The sequence below is a fragment of the Antechinus flavipes genome, chromosome 2 (assembly GCF_016432865.1).
Source record: "Antechinus flavipes isolate AdamAnt ecotype Samford, QLD, Australia chromosome 2, AdamAnt_v2, whole genome shotgun sequence".
Classification (NCBI taxonomy): domain Eukaryota; kingdom Metazoa; phylum Chordata; class Mammalia; order Dasyuromorphia; family Dasyuridae; genus Antechinus; species Antechinus flavipes.
In genome coordinates this window covers 337,184,349-337,199,239 of record NC_067399.1, presented here as the reverse complement: position 1 = coordinate 337,199,239, position 14,891 = coordinate 337,184,349, and the positions used below count along the sequence as shown (strand labels likewise).

At 35.8% G+C, this 14,891-nt stretch overlaps 1 protein-coding gene across 3 annotated transcripts in view; it reads right to left on the bottom strand.

The window, feature by feature from the left end:
• Positions 1–326: 326 nt before the first annotated feature.
• FUT8 (fucosyltransferase 8) overlaps positions 327–14,891 on the bottom strand; it is a 425,078-nt gene continuing 410,513 nt past the window's right edge. For all 3 annotated transcript variants that reach the window (XM_051977839.1, XM_051977837.1, XM_051977838.1), the window contains one exon: positions 327–1,414. In XM_051977839.1, coding sequence (XP_051833799.1) covers positions 1,097–1,414 — 318 coding nt within the window. In that variant the 3' untranslated portion in view covers positions 327–1,096. The remainder of the gene's footprint in view (positions 1,415–14,891) is intronic.

Below are 14,891 nucleotides of genomic sequence, written 5' to 3'. Positions count from 1 at the left end.
CCAGCCCTTATTTTAACACCTTGTCCCACCAACTTCTCCCTCAAAAAAAGTTAGGATAAAAAAAAAGTTCTGAACAACTTTATAATAAGCATGTGGGTAAACTTAACCTTGCTTCTCAAAACATGGCAGTCATAGTTAGGGATCACATAGAGATGTCTAATTGATCCCTAAAGATTTCTTATGAGAAAAAGTAAGAGAAATTGTAGATAGGCATGAGGAAAAAGCTACACAACTCCAGCCCTTCCTCCATTTTACTGTATTCTTTCATTGTAATGTTGATGGCCAGTTCTCTTACTGACTAGAAATATGAAAAGAAATTACAAAACTTTTATTTTTTTAAATTTATTTTTTGTTATCAAAGACAATGTCCAGAAACATTAGGTACTAAAGAATTTGTTCATGGCATTGTTTTACAAAAGTTCCTAATGGAGGGTGAATAGTTTATTTTCAGATGTAACCTTCACTTATTAATGATGTGATGAATCAATGCAATTACTTAAAAAAAATTTAAAGAAAAGAACATCGAATTCTCATTCTGAATCTGTTGGTTGGAGCAGATTTGGTGGTCATGGCACCACCAAAAGTTAAGAACCAACTCTTCCCCCACCAAGAGACGGGGTAAAGTTTGGTTCTTCTGAACAGGTCACATAGATCTCTCAAATATAGGCACCATGTTTGAAATCTCACACATATAAAATATGTTCATGTCACTCAAATTACATAACGTGGCAGTGTTAAAAAGTCAGAATTATAGTCAATTAATGACAGAGACAGTGTAGGCCAAATGCTCACTTGGTGATGAATGACGGGGATGAAACCTTGAAAGAAGGGGCAAGGGAGAAAACAACTGTTTGCATGTGAGTAGGCTATTGGTCTGCGCACAGGGGCAAGTGCATTGTAACAAAATGTGTTCATTAAGGAGGAAATCCAGCGATGGTTCATCCAACTGTTTTAAGCTGTTCATTCAGTCTCAGTCCTGAAGGCTTTCATTTGTTTAACTCTGAGTTAAAACGTAAATTCAAAATTTAGTTAGTATGCTGTTTGGCTCAAAACTGTTTGAACCGAGTGAGTTTCTTCCATTCCCTTGCCTGTAAGTTTATTTCTCAGCTTCCGGGTATGTGGGGTACTTGACTGTCTCTATTTTCTCCTTCACTTTATAGGAAGGGTACAAGCCTGTTCTCCCTAGTTTCCTATTGACACCTTTAGAATAGCCATCCCAATGGTTTCCAGCCACACCAATAACATCTCCAGGGTCCATAGGGATTTCATCAGCAGTTCGTGGTTGGTGAGCATAAACAGCAATCTGGTTGTGGGCATTCTGGCCGCCAAAATAATAAATGTCATCCAAAGAATGGAAGTAGGCAGAAGCATCTGGATGGAGTGTTTGCATGATTTCATAGGCAACTCGACAGACCTTGGAAAAGAAGGAAAAGAACAATTAGTATAGAATAGTATTAGTCATAGACAGCCACTTAAGGAAAACCATCAGCTTGGAAAAGGTATGGATTAGCAAACCTAGGTTTTGGTTTAAGGAGTATGACATAAATCTGGTCTATTATGATATAGCAAATGATTTTATACTTTTGCAGTGCTTTAGACAGTGCCTTGAGGGTCAGAAACTGTCTTTGTTCTTTTTTGTTTTTTTTAATCTCCAGTGCCTGGCACATACTTAATATGTGCTTAATAAATGCCTACCGATTGGTTGATTTTACCTCACTGACTTATATTCTTGTCTACAAAAATGATAACCAAACAGTGCTTCTACAATGCACCTGAAGAAAATAGTTATGAGCATGAAAAAGAGTGTGTATATATATTGTTCAATTGTTTTTCAGTCTTGTCTGACTCTTCGTGATCTCATCTGAAGTTTGGAAATGGTTTGTCATTTCCTTCTCCATTTTACAGATGAGGAAACTGCGGCAAACAGGTACGTGACTTGCCCAAGGTCACATTGATAGTCAGTGTCTGAGGGCAAATCTGAACTCAGGGATATTAATCTTCTTGATTCCAGGCCTGGCGTTTGACTCTATCATACCACTACATACCATTGCCCATGAAATAATACTAGGTAGGGTTGAACGAGGCAACTAGATAACTCAATGGACAGAGAGCACACTGGGCCTAGAGGTCAGGAAGACCTGAGTTCAAATCTGGTTTAGACACTCCCTTGTTGTGAGACCCTGAGCAAGTCACTTAATGCTGTCTGCCTTAATCCGTTAGAGAAGAAATGGCAAACTCCTCCAGTATCTTTGCGGACAACATTCACACACAGACCATGGGGACATGGGAGGATAGCTGACCAACAAAGCTAGGCTCTGGATAGGCTACCGAATGGCAAGCCAAGCAGTCCCTTGATGATAAAGCCCCTTGCCACATCCCTTTCAGAACTTTATCTTTCACTTTGCAGCTGAAACCCCATTCTTTGAGCTCAAGATCTTTTCTGTCTATTAAATTCTGCTGGGAGAGAGAGCAGTTTAACATATGATAGGCAGCTATGTGATGCTGTGGAAAGGGTATGGTAGCCTATCCCTGGAGTCAGGAAGAGAAATTAGAATCCAGTATTTAGAAGCTGCTTGACTCTGGTTGGGCAGTTAACCTCTATTTCCTCACTTTCCTCATTCATTCATTCATTCATTCATTCATTCATTCATTCATTTATTTTTGCTGAGGCAATTGGGGTTAAGTGACTTGCCCAGGGTCACAAAGCTAGGAAGTGTTAAGTGTCTGAAATCACATTTGAACTCAAGTCCTCCTGACTTCAGGGCTGGTACACTATGCACTGTGCCACCTAGCTGCCCCACTTTCCTCATTTATATAATACTATCTACCTCACAAGATTATCATGAAGACCAAGTGAGATTGCAATAATTAAAATGCTCTGCAAACTTTAAAGCATCATATAAATGCTAACTATTATTATTATAATTCATTTATAGTATAGTATTATGGACACGTGGTGTCCATACGAAATATTAAGAAAAAACATGCACATTTTAAATGATTTCACATGTATAATGGGTGGAAGAGGGGCTTGAAGGAGGGAGAGAATTGAAATTCAATTTTACAAAATGAATGTTAAAAATAATAATAATAAAAGAAATAACATGATCTCCTAAACTTGGAATTATTTAAATCAAAGACTTAATTAGTCTTCTTTGAACAGAATTAATCCCATGAAAGGATCTTGATTCTCTGAAAGCAGAATTAGAAAGTTTTTCTTATTTATGGATACCAGCTCAGGAATAACAATGTTTCTATTTAATTCAATTAAAAAGAAATAACTCTTTGTTCATCTTTAACCAGAATGAAAGAGTAATAAAAAGAATGTAATTGAATTCAGGGAGAAATTTTTCAGAGACATGCCAACATTAATGTTACTATTATTCTGTCTGGTAAATCCCTTCCCCTTTTCCCAACCACATATCTATGTTTTACTTTGCTCAGACTTTTATCTTTTGTTTTAGAATTATTATAAAATATAGAGATCACTTGAGGGACAGAAAATTTCAATTAATAGAACAAACTGCCTGTTTGCTTGTTCTCTAAATGGGACTGCTTGCGTATTAGCCAACAGACTATGATATATTTTGGCTAAAATACAGAATACAAAGGTTCTTCCATACCCCCATGATATAAAGCTATTTCAAGTTCTTTCCTGAGGAAAAACTTTTATAGAGAGAAAAATCTGGGAAACACCAGAAGAAAATATCATTATGGTAGGGAAAGGACACAGACCAGAGAGGCTGCTGGCATCAAGACAGTTTATTTATTTCAAAACGTTCCTCAGGCCTGTTATTGTAGATAGAAAATGTTCAAATCAAGTATGATAATAAAATTGTTAATAGAATATAGCATGACAAAAATACAAAACAACCCAACACAGCTGAAGTACAAAACCCAGTTAATATCAATTTTATCCAGACTATTAATAAGTCAATAAACATTTATTAAGTGCCTATGTGCTACAACCATCTCATCATACCTTGTATATTTCTAAAATTTTAGCACTTGGTACAAGTTCTTAAAACAATTTAATTAAATTAATTAAAGAACTACACGAAGAAGGAAGGAAGATGAAAAAGAAAAGGAGAAGGAAGAAAAGGAGGAAGAGGAGAAAATAATAATAGTAGTCCTCATCATCACAGTCCCTGTTTCTTGATGAACATTCCACTGGAAGGCTATAACTCAAAACACATATTTAAGTGTACACAAGATAAGTTGTAAGAAGAACTGAGAAAAGACTTCACAGAGAGAGTTGGCTATGAGCCGAGTCTTGAAAGAAGTTAGGGATTATAAAAGGCAAAGGTGAGGAAAGAGTGTATTCCTAGTAAAGGCAAAGAAATGAGAGAAAGAAAAATGACGGGCTCTGGGAATGGTAGTAAGTTAAGAGGAGTTAATGTGAGTATGGAAAAATAGATGGTTGCTAGACTGTGAAGTATTTTTAATTCCAGATTAAGGAGTTTGCTTTTTTTTTTCTTATAGGCAATAGGGAATTCCTGAAGATTTCTGAAGAGTAGTAACATGATAGGATACATATTTTTAATATATTAATTTGGCAGCAGAATCATTATTATTTTTCTTAGGAACTTGACGAATATGAATACTTCTGTAGACTAAGAATAGAAAAAGAAGACTGCATATGAACCTATGATTTTCCATTACATACAGATTTTTTTTTTTAAATATATGTAGGTGGAGGCCAAGATGGTAGAGAGTAGTCAGGACTTTGCCTGAGTTTCCCTCAGAATCAATACCAGATCAAGTCTCTGATTGAATTTTGGATTGACAGAATCCACAAATATTGAGTGCAACAATTTTCCAGCATAAGGTACCTTGAAAGGACTTAAGGAAAGGTCTCTCTCTCAATTGGGCAGGGGGAACAAAGCCCAGTGTGGGCCTGGTACAGGGTGGCCTAGAGTGGAGAGTGAGGGAATCTAGTGGGAAGCTCTAAGCCAAAATACAGCAGCATAGTCCACTCTGTTATGGAGCAGGGCAGTGGGTTGGCAGACAAGCTGTGAGACCTCCAGCACAACTACAGAAGGGAAATATGTCTGTGAACCCCACATAACAGATGAGGCTTGGCCAGACTCGTCCAGTGCAGGGGGGAAACCTGCAGCACTGTCAGTGAAGCGCCCCTGTTGCCCTATAAAGGAAGCTCCGGCCAATTTCTCCTGTGCTTTAGGAGCAGACCTCAACCTTTAAAAAAGCAAAAAGAACGATGACCACAGAGAGCTAATATGGAGACAGGAAAGCCCAGAACACAAGCCCAGAAGAGGACAACAATGGCAAAACACGTCCAGGTGAAGCCTCAAAGAAGGATATGAACTGGTTCCAAGCTCAAAAGGCTCTCTTGGGAGAGTTCAAAAAGGATCTTAAAAGAGAGTTAGAAGAAAAGGGGAATTAGAAGAAAAATGGAGGAAAAAAATTGACAGCTTTGCAGGAAAGTTTGGGAAAGGAAACATAGAAATTGAAGTAAATCCTGAAAAAATAGATTTGGTGAAAAGGAAAACATATACATATACATATACATATACATATATATATATATATATATATATATATATATATATATATATATATATATAATATATATATATATATATATATATATAATATACACTGAAGACAACTTTTTAAAAAATAGATTTGGTGAAATGGAGAAAGAAAACAACACTTTAAAAACAGAATTGACAAAATGGAAAAAGAAAAATCCACTGAAGAATTATTTTAAAAGTACAACTGGCAAAATGCAAAATGTTAAAAAAAAAAAAAAAAAAAAAAAAAAAAAGCTAATTGAATTGGGCAAATGGAAGTGAATGACTCAATAAGACATCAAGAATCAGTCAAACAAAACCAAAAAAAAAAAAAAAAAGAAACAGAAGAAAATGTAAAAATCCTTCATTAGAAAAATAACTGACCTGGAAAATACAACTAAGAATTACTGGATTCCCTGAAAGCCATGATGAAAAAAAAAAGAATCTGGACATCATCTTTCAAGAAATCATTAAAAACTGCCCTGATGGAAATACATACAGAGTAGAGGTAAAAGCTTGGAGCAGAATCTACTATGTTTCTGGTGAAGTCAAAAAAGCAAGGGTAGCCATCCTGATCTCAGATCAAGCAAAAGCAAAAATTGATCTAATTAAAAGAGATAAGGAAGGAAACTATATCTTGCTAAAGGGTAGCATAGATAATGAAGCAACATCAATATTAAACATATATGCACCAAGTGGTGTAGCATCTAAATTCTTAAAAGAGAAATTAAGAGAGCTGCAAGAAGAAATAGACAGCAAAACTATAATGGTGGGAGATCTCAACCCTGCACTCTCAGAATTAGATAAATCAAATCACAAAATAAATAAGAAGTCAAAGAGGTAAACAGAATACTAGAAAAGTTAGATATGATAGATCTCTGGAGAAAACTAAATGGAGACAGAAAGGAGTACACTTTCTTCTTAGCAGTTCATGGAACCTATACAAAAACTGACCATATATTAGGACATAAAAACCTCAAGCTCAAATGCAGTAAGGCAGAAATAGTAAATGCATCCTTTTCAGACAATGATGTAATGAAAATTACATTCAACAAAAAGCCAAGGGAAAATAGATCAAAAAATAATTGGAAACTAAATAATCTCATACTAAAGAATGATTGGGTGAAACAGCAAATCATAGACATAATTAATAACTTCACCCAAGAAAATGACAATAATGAGATGTCATACCAAAATGTGTGGGATGCAGCCAAAGTGGTAATAAGGGGAAATTTCATATCTCTAGAGGCCTACTTCATAAAATAGAGAAAGAGAAGATCAATGAATTGGGCTTGCAACTAAAAATATTAGAAAAGGAACAAATTAAAAACCCCCAGCCAAACACAAAATTCTAAAAATAAAAGGAGAGATCAATAAAATTGAAAGTAAAAAAACTATTGGATTAATTTATTTTTATTTTATTTTTTTTAATTTAATTTTATTTTTTTTTAATTTTTTATTTAATAATTACATTATATTGACACTCGTTTCTGTTCCGATTTTTTTTTTCCCCTCCCTCCCTCCACCCCCTCCCCTAGATGGCAAGCAGTCCTTTATATGTTGGATATGTTGCAGTATATCCTAGATACAATATATGTTTGCAGAACCGAACAGTTCTCTTGTTGCGTAGGGAGAATTGGATTCAGAAGGTATAAATAATCCGGGAAGAAAAACAAAAATGCAGATAGTTTACATTCGTTTCCCAGTGTTCTTTCTTTGGGTGTAGCTGCTTTTGTCCGTCATTTATCAATTGAAACTCAGGTCTCTTTGTCAAAGAAATCCACTTCCATCAAAATATGTCCTCATACAATATCGTTGTCGAAGTGTATAATGATCTCCTGGTTCTGCTCATTTCACTTAGCATCAGTTCATGTAAGTCTCGCCAGTCCTCTCTGTATTCATCCTGCTGGTCATTTCTTACAGAACAATAATATTCCATAACATTCATATACCACAATTTACCCAGCCATTCTCCAATTGATGGGCATCCATTCATTTTCCAGTTTCTAGCCACTACAAACAGGGCTGCTACAAACATTTTGGCACATACAGGTCCCTTTCCCTTCTTTAGTATTTCTTTGGGATATAAGCCCAATAGAAACACTGCTGGATCAAAGGGTATGCACAATTTGATAATTTTTTGGGCATAATTCCAGATTGCTCTCCAGAATGGTTGGATTCGTTCACAACTCCACCAACAATGCATTAGTGTCCCAGTTTTCCCGCATCCCCTCCAACATTCATCATTATTTTTTCCTGTCATCTTAGCCAATCTGACAGGTGTGTAGTGGTATCTCAGAGTTGTCTTAATTTGCATTTCTCTGATCAATAATGATTTGGAACACTCTTTCATATGGGTGGTAATAGTTTCAATCTCATCCTCTGAAAATTGTCTGTTCATATCCTTTGACCATTTATCAATTGGAGAATGGCTTGATTTCTTATAAATTTGAGTCAGTTCTCTATATATTTTGGAAATGAGGCCTTTATCAGAACCTTTAACTGAGAAAATGTTTTCCCAGTTTGTTGCTTCCCTTCTAATCTTGTTTGCATTAGTTTTATTTGTACAAAGGCTTTTAAATTTGATGTAATCGAAATTTTCTATTCTGTGATCAGTAATGGTCTCTAGTTCATCTTTGGTCACAAATTTCTTTCTCCTCCACAAGTCTGAGAGATAAACTATTCTATGTTCCTCTAATTTATTTATAATCTCGTTCTTTATGCCTAGGTCATAGACCCATTTTGATCTTATCTTGGTATATGGTGTTAAGTGTGGGTCCATGCCTAATTTCTGCCATACTAATTTCCAATTATCCCAGCAGTTTTTATCAAATAATGAATTCTTTTCCCAGAAGTTAGGGGCTTTGGGTTTGTCAAACACTAGATTGCTATAATTGACTATTCTGTCTTGTGAGCCTAGCCTTTTCCACTGATCCACTAATCTATTTCTTAGCCAATACCAAATGGTTTTGGTGACTGCTGCTTTATAATATAATTTTAGATCAGGTACAGCTAGGCCACCTTCATTTGATTTTTTTTTCATTAATTCCCTTGAGATTCTCGACTTTTTATTGTTCCATATGAATTTTGTTGTTATTTTTTCTAGATCAATAAAATATTTTCTTGGAAGTCTGATTGGTATAGCACTAAATAAATAGATTAGTTTAGGGAGTATTGTCATCTTTATTATGTTCGCTCGGCCGATCCAAGAGCACTTAATATTTTTCCAATTATTTAAGTCTGACTTTATTTGTGTGGAGACTTTTTTATAATTTTGCTCATATAATTCCTGACTTTCCTTTGGTAGATAGATTCCCAAATATTTTATGGTATCAACAGTTATTCTGAATGGAATTTCTCTTTGTATCTCTTGCTGTTGGGTTTTGTTGGTGATGTATAAAAATGCTGAGGATTTATGGGGATTTATTTTGTAGCCAGCTACTTTGCTAAAATTATGAATTATTTCCAATAGCTTTTTGGTAGAATCTCTGGGGTTCTCTAGGTATACCATCATATCATCTGCAAAGAGTGATAGTTTGGTTTCCTCATTGCCTACTCTAATTCCTTTTATATCTTTCTCGACTCTTATTGCCGAGGCTAGTGTTTCTAATACGATATTAAATAATAATGGTGATAGTGGGCAACCTTGCTTCACTCCAGATCTTACTGGGAAAGGTTCCAGTTTTTCCCCATTGCATATGATGCTTACTGATGGTTTTAAATATATGCTCCTGACTATTTTAAGGAAAAGTCCATTTATTCCTATGCTCTCAAGTGTTTTTATTAGGAATGGATGTTGGATTTTATCAAATGCTTTTTCTGCATCTATTGAGATGATCATGTGGTTTTTGTTTGTTTGGTTATTGATATAGTCAATTATGCTAATAGTTTTCCTAATATTGAACCAGCCCTGCATTCCTGGTATAAATCCTACTTGGTCATAGTGTATTATCCTGGTGACAATTTTCTGTAATCTTTTTGCTAATATTTTATTTAAGATTTTAGCATCAATATTCATTAGGGAGATTGGTCTATAATTTTCTTTCTCTGTTTTCAGCCTACCTGGTTTAGGTATCAGTACCATATCTGTGTCATAAAAGGAGTTTGGTAGGACTCCTTCAATCCCTATTTTTTCAAATAGTTTATATAACATTGGAGTTAATTGTTCTTTAAATGTTTGGTAGAATTCACATGTAAATCCATCTGGTCCTGGGGATTTTTTCTTAGGGAGTTGATTGATAGTTTGTTCTATTTCTTTTTCTGAGATGGGACTGTTTAGGATATTTACTTCTTCCTCTGTTAGTTTGGGCAAGCTGTATTTTTGGAGGTATTTTTCTATTTCATTTAAGTTGTCGAATTTATTGGCATAAAGTTGGGCAAAGTAACTCCTAATTATTGCTCTAATTTCCTCTTCGTTAGTGGTGAGTTCTCCCTTTTCATTTTTAAGACTAACAATTTGATTTTCCTCTTTCCTTTTTTTAATCAGATTTACTAAGGGTTTGTCTATTTTGTGGGTTTTTTCATAGAACCAACTCTTAGTTTTATTAATCAATTCAATAGTTTTTTTACTTTCAATTTTATTGATCTCACCTTTTACTTTTAGAATTTCAAGTTTAGTGTTTGACTGGGGGTTTTTAATTTGTTCCTTTTCTAGCATTTTTAATTGCAAACCCAATTCATTGACCTTCTCTTTCTCTATTTTATACAAATAGGCCTCTAGAGATATGAAATTTCCCCTTATTACCGCTTTGGCTGCATCCCATACATTTTGGTATGATGTCTCATTATTATCGTTTTCTTGGGTGAAGTTATTAATTATGTCTATGATTTGCTGTTTCACCCAATCATTCTTTAGTATGAGATTATTTAGTTTCCAATTATTTTTTGGTCTACTTCCCCCTGCTTTTTTGTTGAATGTAATTTTCATTGCATCGTGGTCTGAAAAGGATGCATTTACTATTTCTGCCTTACTACATTTGAGTTTGAGGTTTTTATGTCCTAATATATGGTCAATTTTTGTATAGGTTCCATGAACTGCTGAAAAGAAAGTGTATTCCTTTCTGTCTCCATTACATTTTCTCCAGAGATCTATCATATCTAACTTTTCTAGTATTCTATTTACCTCTTTGACTTCTTTCTTATTTATTTTGTGGTTTGATTTATCTAATTCTGAGAGTGCAAGGTTAAGATCTCCCACTATTATAGTTTTACTGTCTATTTCTTCTTGCAGCTCTCTTAGTTTCTCTTTTAAGAATTTAGATGCTACCCCACTTGGTGCATATATGTTTAATATAGATAGTGCTTCATTATCCATGCTACCCTTTAGCAAGATATAGTGTCCTTCCTTATCTCTTTTAATTAGGTCAATTTTTGCTTTAGCTTGATCTGAGATCAGGATGGCTACCCCTGCTTTTTTGACTTCACCTGAAGCATAGTAGATTTTGCTCCAACCTTTTACCTTTAACCTGCATGTATCTCCCCGCTTCAGGTGTGTTTCCTGTAAACAACATATTGTAGGATTCTGGCTTTTAATCCATTCTGCTAACCGCTTCCTCTTTATGGGGGAGTTTACCCCGTTCACGTTTATGGTTAGAATGACCAATTCTGTATTACTTGCCATCTTGTTAACCCCGGTTTCTGCTTTCCTCCCTTCTTTCCCCTTTCCCCCCCTTCCAAGTATTAAGCTTGTGAGCACCCCTTGCTTCTCACAACCCTCCTTTTTTAGTATCCCTCCCCCCGCCTTAGAGTTCCTCCCCCTATCTTACCCCTTTCCCTCCCAGTTCCCGTATTCCCTTCTGCTTAGCTTATTCCTTCCCTTTCCACTTTTCCCTTCTCACTTTTCAATGAGATGGGAGAAGTTTCACCATAGATTGAATATGTCTTAAGATTTTTCACTTAAAGCCAATTCTGAAGGCAGTAAGATACCCACTATATTCATCCCCCTCCATTCTTTCTCTCAGATATAATAGGTTTCCTATGCCTCTTCATGAGATGTACTATCCCCACTTTACCCTTTTTCTGGTACAATGTCCTTTCCACATCAATTTCTAGAACAAGGTATACATGTATTCTTTATACATCTATATAGTCAAAATATAGTTCCCAAGATTAATCTTTACCTTTTTAGATTTCTCTTGAGTTCTATATTTGTAGATCAAACTTTTTGTTAAGTTCTGGTTTTTTCATCAGAAATAGATGAAATTCGCTTACTTCGTTGAATGTCCATCTTCTTCCCTGGAAAAAGATGCTCATTCTCGCTGGGTAAGTTATTTTTGGTTGCATACCAAGTTCCTTAGCCTTTCGGAATATCATATTCCAGGCCCTTCGATCTTTTAATGTGGATGCTGCCAGATCCTGGGTGATCCTTATTGTGGCTCCTTGATACTTGAATTGGGTTTTTCTAGCCGCTTGCAATATTTTTTCTTTCATCTGAGGGTTCTGGCATTTGGCCACTATATTCCTTGGTGTTTTGATTTTAGGATCCCTTTCAGTGGGTGATTGATGAATCCTTTCAATGTTTATTTTTTCCTCTGTTCCTATAACTTCTGGGCAGTTCTCTTTGATAATTTCCTGGAAGACAGTGTCCAGGCTCTTTTTTTCATCATGTTTTTCTGGGAGTCCAATGATTCTCAGATTGTCTCTCCTGGATCTGTTTTCCAGGTCTGTTGTCTTCCCCAGAAGGTATTTCACATTTTTCTCCATTGTTTGATTTTTTTGGATTTGCTTGACTGATTCTTCTTGTCTCCTCGAGTCATTCAATTCCACTTGTTCAAGTCTGATTTTCAGTGAAGTGTTCTCTTCACTCACTTTTTTAAGATCTTTTTCTAATTGTCCAATTGAGATCTTTTGTTCTGTGGAATTTTTTTCCATTTCACCAATTTTGTTTTTTAGAGAGCTGTTTTCTGTTTCCAGTTCACTAATCCTATTTTTCAAGGATTTTACTTCTTTATCCACTCTCTCTTTAACTGACTTCTCCAAGCTCTTTTCCCATTTTTCTTCTAGTTCCCTTGTGAGAGCCTTTTTAATCACTTCTATGAGGTTCATCTGTGCTGAGGAACAGACGATCTCCTCCTTTGGGGATTCACCTGGGGACTGCCTGTTTTTAGTCTCCTCAGGATTTAGAGTCTGCTCTCTATCTGTATAGAAGCTGTCAAGGGTTAAAGTCCTCTTCAGCTTCTTGCTCATTCTGTCTATTAATCAGAGACAAACTACCAAAGAAAAACAGAAAAAACTGGAGTCTTTCTTTTGGGGGGGGGGGGGGGCTGGGTGTGTTATCGAGCTTCCTCTACAGACTGCAGGGGGCAGCAGTGAGGCACTAGCAGGACTGTGCTGCGCCTGCGCTCTGAGATCCCAAAGCGTGCTGAGTCACTGAGGGGGGGAAGGGGGGGGCGGCCAGGTCCCGAGAGACTCCAGCTGTTTGGGGTTGTATTCTTCACCCCCGGTGTTTTTAGCTTCTCTGCTGGGCTGTTGACTTGCTGCTGGAGCAAATTATTCAAAGCTGTAGCGAAGCTCTCCCCGCAGAGACGGCTACGATCACTCTCCACCCCCTCTCCAGTCTGCTCCTGTGCCCTCACTGCCGCTGCCCTCAGCCTGCGCCCGATCTAAAACCGTCCCAGCCCTCCAGTAAAGACAGACCTTTCTTGGCGGATCTCAAGGATGGCTTCTCTTGGTAACTATTTGTGGGTTTTTTTTTCAGTCAAGCATTGATTCAGAGGCTTGTAATGAAATGGATAGTGAGAGAAAGCGCGGAGCTTATGCAACTGTGAGCCTCCTCTCCGCCATCTTAACCGGAAGTCTATTGGATTAATTTATAAAACTAAGAGTTGGTTCTATGAAAAAACCAACAAAATAGACAAACTCTTAGTAAATCTGATTTTAAAAAAAGGAAAGAGGAAAATCAAATTGTTAGTCTTAAAAATGAAAAGGGAGAACTCGCCACTAACGAAGAGGAAATTAGAGCAATAATTAGGAGTTACTTTGCCCAACTTTATGCCAATAAATTCGACAATTTAAATGAAATTGAAGAATATCTTCAAAAATATAGCTTGCCCAGATTAACAGAGGAAGAAGTAAATACCAAACAGTCCCATTTTAGAAAAATAGAACAAGCTATTAACCAACTCCCTAAGAAAAAATTCCCAGGACCAGATAGATTTACATGTGAATTGTACCAAACATTTAAAGAACACTGATCTCCAATGCTATATAAACTATTTGAAAAAACAGGAATTGAAAGAGTCCTACCAAATTCCTTATATGACACAGACATGGTATTGATACCTAAATCAGGTAGGTTGAAAACAGAGAAAGAAAATTATAGACTAATCTCCCTAATGAATATTGATGCTAAAATCTTAAATAAAATATTAGCAAAAATATTACAGAAAATCATCCCCAGAATAATAGGATTTATACCAGGAATGCAGGGCTGGTTCAATATTAGGAAAACTATTAACATAATTGACTATAGCAATAACCAAACTAACAAAAACCATATGATTATCTCAATAGATGCAGAAAAAGCATTTGATAAAATCCAACATCCATTCCTAATAAAAACACTTGAGAGCATAGGAATAAATGGACTTTTCCTTAAAATAGTCAGGAGCATATATTTAAAACCATCAGTAAGCATCATATGCAATGGGGAAAAACTGGAACCTTTCCCAGTAAGATCTGGAGTGAAGCAAGGTTGCCCACTATCATCATTATTATTCAATATTGTATTAGAAACACTAGCCTCTGCAATAAGAGTCGAGAAAGAGGTTAAAGGAATTAGAGTAGGCAATGAGGAAACCAAACTATCACTCTGATGATATGATGGCATACTTAGAGAACCCCAGAGATTCTACTAAAAAGCTATTAGAAATAATTCATAACTTTAGCAAAGTTGCAGGAAACAAAATAAATCCCCATAAATCCTCAGCATTTTTATACATCACCAACAAAATCCAACAGCAAGAGATACAAAGAGAAATTCCATTCAAAATAACTGTCGATAGCATAAAATATTTGGGAATTGATCTACCAAAGGAAAGTCAGGAATTATATGAGCAAAATTACAAAAAAGCTTTCTGCACAAATAAAGTCAGATTTAAATAATTGGAAAAATGTTAAGTGCTCTTGGATAGGCTGAGCGAATATGATAAAGACGACAATACTCCCTAAACTAATCTATTTATTTAGTGTTATACCAATCAGACTTCCAAGAAAATATTTTAGTGATCTAGAAAAAAAAATAACAACACAATTCATATGGGAAGAACAAAAGGTCAAGAATCTCAAGGGAATTAATGGGAAAAAAAATCAAATGAAGGTGTGGCCTAGATGTACCTGATCTAAAACTATATTATAAAG